Source organism: Sinocyclocheilus rhinocerous, unplaced genomic scaffold, assembly GCF_001515625.1.
Source record: "Sinocyclocheilus rhinocerous isolate Xijiao unplaced genomic scaffold, SAMN03320098_v1.1 scaffold1411, whole genome shotgun sequence".
Lineage (NCBI taxonomy): Eukaryota > Metazoa > Chordata > Actinopteri > Cypriniformes > Cyprinidae > Sinocyclocheilus > Sinocyclocheilus rhinocerous.
The window spans coordinates 265,516-271,938 of NW_015653601.1; the positions used below are offsets into that span (position 1 = coordinate 265,516).

At 35.4% G+C, this 6,423-nt stretch overlaps 1 protein-coding gene across 1 annotated transcript in view; it reads right to left on the minus strand.

The window, feature by feature from the left end:
• LOC107716500 (piezo-type mechanosensitive ion channel component 1-like) overlaps window positions 1-6,070 on the minus strand; it is a 71,350-nt gene extending 65,280 nt beyond the window's left edge. The window contains exon 1 of the mRNA XM_016522979.1: window positions 5,954-6,070. Coding sequence (XP_016378465.1) covers window positions 5,954-6,070 — 117 coding nt within the window. The remainder of the gene's footprint in view (window positions 1-5,953) is intronic.
• Between the last annotated feature and the right edge of the window lie 353 nt (window positions 6,071-6,423).

Here is a 6,423-nt window from a genome sequence, read left to right on the forward strand (position 1 = left end):
CTGCCCCTCTTTCCTCGAAAAGAGAGACAAACGAGAGCGGAGCTTTTTCATTGGAAAACACTCACAGTGCACGCAGATTGCCTCCTCGAGGACATTGCGTGAGTGCTCTTCGCCCAAACAAACAACGCATAGATCGTGTGTGTCATCCTGTTTACATGGTATATTCATAATCAGAGAGATTATTGTCTAAATCATGTTAAAATCAGAGTATTGTTGTCAATGTAAACATGTTGATTGTGAGCATTTAATCTTGTTAAATTCTTGTATTTAAATAAGCCTCTAATCCTAATTATTTGAACTTTGAACATGAATGATGCCTCAAATTGTGTCGTTTGTTGGGGAGAGGTGTGCTGTTACTTTTGTAAGCGTTCAGACAAACGATCTCCATAAGGTAGACCGACAAAACTCAGGATTTCAACATTTTAAAGGCTCTAAGTATTGTATAATGCACATTATGGCCAAAAATTACTAGTACAAGAGAAAGTTGATGTTTATCTAAAGAGTCATTAATCACACTTTGGTGTCATTTGTTAAAAATCAGATTAAGCTAATATTTCATCAAATGTTATATACAAGTTAATGGAACCGCATTATAAAAACAAATAATGCTTGACGATGATAAACTAATCTTCCCAAGAGTATCACAAGATTCCTGTGGTTAAGGAAGTGAATGTTGGTGAAAAGAGCGCAGCTTACGCAAGTCTCTGAAGTAACTGGTGAGACTAGAACCCGAGTTCTGACCCTGGCAGCGGGGGCACGTGGCAGACACACCCCAGAGAGCGCTGCTGCTTTCCGGAACGTTCCTCTCCCACATACAGCGGTGGGAAAGCATGCGGAAAGTCTCATCACTTCCACATACCAGTGTGCATTTGTTTGGAAAACACAGAACAACTCATCCATTATTAATTAAACTACTTTAAATAATCTTTAACGAAAAATAATTGAGGACCAACACAATATATTTTATGTTGGATAAAAACCATGATATCCAACAGGGAATAAATTATATTGACTACATAAATTATATAAAATGGCTAACAATAATTTAGAGCCTGTGCACGTCAATTCATATAATTACAAAAAAAAAAAGAAAAAAAATCCCAACTGTATTCCCAGGATGGACTCCAAACTTTTTTTCTCACTGATATCTTGTTTCACCCAGAAATACACATTGCAGAAACAAAATGGGTTGTGATTAATGTTTCATGTTGACCTTTACCAAGAAAATAACCTTCTTAAGGCATTTACACACTTTTACACCTCATCATTTGTGTTAAGTCAACCATAATATATTGGACCTTTGAGTTCAGAGAATGATCTTACCGATTGTGCATGCAATATGCATTAGACAGCGTGAAAGCAGTGCGTCTGAGACACAATTCAATGATGGCCACTCTTTGACGTCTGCAAAAAGAGTTATTACTGTCTTTCTAGAAGAAGGTCAAAGGTAACCATGTCAGCAAAGCAACACTCTGAACTTAAGCTTGAAACCCAGATAATTAAGGAAACTGTGACTACGAATGTGAATTTGACCTAAGTGTACCCAGGCTAACATTTCGTAGTGGTGATCTACATTTTCCTACAGCCTTCTTCTTCTCCTAAGCCTCTGATTTTTCACAACTGGCTTGGCCTTCCCTGGAATTCCCAGCCACAGAATGTGTATCTAATCCACAGAAGGAAAAAAAGCAAGATGGTTTTCATTAAAACCATTAATACTGTTCAACGTCAGGTTTCGTTTTACTGTGGGTGGCAGTTGCAGGGATTTTCTGAGTGGGAATTCTCTTAGTGCCAGATTATCCCTTGTGAAAAAGCATGTAGATGTCAGTCATTTGAGTCACATCTTCCCAGAGCTTGCTGCAAGCCTCCCCTGAGAGCACTGATTGCAGTAATGGCCAGACAGCGGAAAGCAAACCTTGTAGCTGTAGGAATTCCACACCTCTGTAAGTAAGGTGAAGCAATCTGCACATTTCCTACTTCTCTGTCAAAACAATAAAGCTAATCTTCAGCATAAGGAATGTAACAGCCCACCTTTGGAACTACAAACACTTTACAAACACTTTTTAAAAAACGGTTCAAAAAATAAAAACAACACTACATGATTTTTATACGTGAATTAGGGTAGTTTAAAATTAACTCCTCATTTAGTACAGAACACATACCCACATCACAGCACAATTCAATCTTAAAAACATTGATTGCATTCATCAGTTTGTAATAATTAAAATCAACAAGAATTCTTGATTTGAACATATTCTTAAAAATGTATATAATGTGCTGTCCATTTCTCTGTTCTATTTTATTTCTTCTAGAAATATAAATCGCAAGTTTGGCTTGACCATAACGTTGATTAATTGACACCTATATTTCTGTAGTCTACTATACTTAAAAACCCAGTATAAAACATTGCTTTGTAAAAAAAAAAAAAAACCTAATAAGAAAGTCTAGGAGATCAAAGAGTGGAGAAAGTCTGTCACAATTCATAAAACAATGAAATATTGTTTCTCTCTCTGAACAAAAAGGACAATTATCATTTATAGTGGGATTCATTTTTGTCACAAAAGTGTTAACAGCTATGGCACCATGCAAGATTCTCCACTAAAGATCACCTGTCCTTTTAGTCAATGGTGATTTGTATAGTATTCTCTGCACTCTGGTTTAAATTCACACTGTGTCAGCTCTGTCTTTTAACATGTTTATTAATTATCTTCACAATGCATCTGTATAGCACCTTTCCTTTAACTGTACAAAAATCGACATTTTAATTTTTATTCAAACACAAAAGTGGACTATTGTAACTGGATTTTTCAAGATCAGGTATAATTCTGATGTCTGGGGAAAAGTCATTAGTATCAGGGGAAATATCACCTATACTGTATCTCTCGAGTAGAGTTTTTTCTTGGGAGTTTAAAACCTCATCCAGTTTGTCTAGAAACTTTCTAGCAGATCTCACTGATCTTATACCCAGATGTACAGCAACAGGTCTTGCTTTGTCACCAATGTCACATCAAGGTGACTCCCAAAAACCACAGGTTCCTCAAGCAACCAAAAAAGAGATGTAGCTGACTCTGTACACTGATGTTTAAAAAGCCTCCATACATTAAAAAGACTTTTATAAAAAGAGGGTAGTCCAGACAAATAAAAAAAAGTATGATCCATTAAGAAAAGTGCAGCATGAAGTCCCATTCTATTCACTCCACGTAAAATGCTTTGTGCTAATGGCTTCCACACTAGACTTTGAGGTCCCATCATTAATCACTGAATGATCTGTAACCGATAAGTTGCTCCTCTGCTGACAACATTAACTAAGTCTTGACCTCCTTAATCCCTTTGGAGAAAAACAACACTTTGAGGTGTCCAGTTTAATTGTCCCAGAAAAAAATATCCATCTCTCCTTGAAGCTTTTGTAAAAGTCCAACAGGCGGATCTACACATTCAAGTTTATGCCATAGAGAGGACCCCACCAGATTATTGATTATAAGTGCGCGACCTCTATAAGACAGTTGGGGAAGTAGCCATTTCCATTTTTGTAAATATTCTTTGATTTATTCTAGCATACAATCCCAATTCTTTTGACCAAAATCATCATTACCTAAAAAAATCCAAGGAATTTTAATCCACCTTTCTTCCAGATTAAACCTCCAGGTAAATTGGGAGGTCCTCCATTCCAATCACCCATTAAAAAGCCAAATTTTTCCCCCCGTTATTGATTATAAGTGTGCGACCTCTATAAGACAGTTGGGGAAGTAGCCATTTCCATTTTTGTAAATATCCTTTGATTTATTCTAGCATACAATCCCAATTCTTTTGAACAAAATCATCATTACCTAAAAAAATCCAAGGAATTTTAATCCACCTTTCTTCCAGATTAAACCTCCAGGTAAATTGGGAGGTCCTCCATTCCAATCACCCATTAAAAAGCCAAATTTTTCCCCCCGTTGACTTTTGCAGAATAAATGTTTTTAAAACAATAATCTCCGATTTTTTTTTTTCATCAGCACCAGATATAAAAACAATTACTTCATCAGCATACAGACATTACAGTGTGGTTTACTGAACCCACTTAACTCAGTTCTTAATTTATGAAGTAGAGGTTTAATGGCCAGGGAGTATAACATTCCGGACATAGCACATCCCTGTCCAACTCCCCTCTGAACTTCAAAAGCAGCACTCAAACCACCACTGACTTTGAGTATACTCTCAATGTTCCGATACATGACCTCAATCATGTTTATAAAATTTTGACTAAAACCAAAAGCTTCTAAAAAAATCTCTTAAACATGCATGTTCCACACGGTCAAAGTTGTTTGCGTATTTCACTATGTTCAGTAAGCTCTTTTCTTGTGTCAATTCTTATGAGTGAATAATAAGACTTTGACCATTTTTGCTTTCTAAATTAAAAAAAAAAAAAAAAACTTTATCACACAATCCATTTGTGTGATAATTTTAAATCGCAAACAAATTAACGCCTCTTGTGCTTTCACACCTGGATTTACTGTTACTCAAAACAATCACCATCTCCTGTAGAAGTTGTTGTACTCAAAAGTTCTACTATTTCATTTTCTAATTCCTTCATTGACTGTGCCACATCCTTAGTAACATCAGGAGTATACTCTTGACACAATTGCTTAATGTGGACCTTTCCACATTCCCACCATTGTTGTAGAGAAATATAAAACTGTTTTTGCTCCTTGACATTCTCCCAGAGAAAATTTAATTTTTCAATAAACTTCTTATCATTTAAAAGTGATCTAAAATGCCAATAAGCACTCTTTAACTTCACAGAATTAACAAAAATATTACAAATAACTGAATAGTGATCAGAAAAACCGACTAACGAGATTTGCTTGAAAATTAAACACATAAAACCTATCCATGTCTTGCCAAAGAAATAAGATCATCTCTACTATGTGCCCAAGTATATTGTCTGTTCTTGTGATGCACATTCCTCCAAATATCACATAAATCAAAAGTTATTATTAATTGTGTGATGCAATTGAGTTTTTTGCGATGCAATATGCGGCTCTAAATGATTCTTGTCTAATTTATCATTTTCTTTACAGTTAAAATCTCCACCTAGGAACAAAAATTCTTCTGAGCTTAGGTCTTTCATAACAACGCTAATTGTATAAAAACAACTTTTAGGTGCAAAAATATTTAAAGGAAGTCATTATAACATTTTCAAACTTGGCTTTAACTTTTAAAAAATGCCCTTTAACTATTTCTTCTATTTCACAATAAATTGGTAGCGATTTCCTTGAAAACAAAACAGCTACTCCTCTGCTATTAGAAGACATATGGCTCATAAAAAAATCTACCATCCCATTCTTCATCCCATCCAGTCTACCTCATTTTTAAGTCACTATGTGATTCTTGATCAAAAGTAATACCAATATGCTTTTGTTTTATAAATCCAAACAAACACATTCTCTTCTGACTGTCTCTGGCACCATTTAAATTGAGAGTTCCAATTTTAAAATCTCTCATAATAACTGATGTTTTAAAGAAACAAAAATAATTAAAAAGAATCAGTCAGTAAGGCTAAAACTTCTACCAGAAGTTTTTTTAAGTTTATTCACAATTTTCCTGAGACGGTAAACTTCTTTATCAGCAAATTCACCTTTCATTAAACTCTTTACATCATTAAATGAAAGTTGAGCGATCAGTGAAATACAACCTGAACTCCAGGTAGCCCTTTAGTTTCTTTCAAAAATGTGCAAATGTCTTCAACTTATATACTGTTGCCTGATTTTCATTTTGTGATGAAAGATAGGAACAGTCAGAAGTATTGGAATCTGTAGAGTCATCATCATTGTCTGAGACAAAATTTTTATCCTCATTTTTGTCTTTTTTCGCTTGTTTAATCACCTTGCTCTGGCAGGATATTTTTCCTTTTAGTGGGGACTTTGAAGATTGACTCTATTTCCATCTCCAATTCAACAACACCCTCACTGACCTGTTTATCAGTAGTTGTCATGTTATCTGCAGTTACAGTGATGTTGCTGCTTATATTAGCTGTCTCAAAAACCATGAGATCAGGTACAGAGAAAAGACCTGCAGTAACCTCAGCCATAGTGGGTTTATTGTTTTATTCTCAACCGACCCACCAGAAACTGACTCAACAGCAGCAGATGCCACAACATCCTCTGTAACAGATGCAGCCTCAGAATGATTATTCTGAGAGTTTGTCTGTACTAGGGATGTGCGTGACGACTAATTTGACTGTCGTTTAAACGGAAGTTTTGTATCCGACTAGTCGACTAGTCTAAAAGCAAGAAACCCCCAAAAGATGGTTAGAAAAAAAAACTTTGTGCGTGCGTGTATATAATAGCCTATATTTGAAATCCTTAATCTATGAATCACACTGTCAAATCCCTCAATGAATTCCGCTAAAAATAGGTCACAATTATGCCGTACGCTTACCTT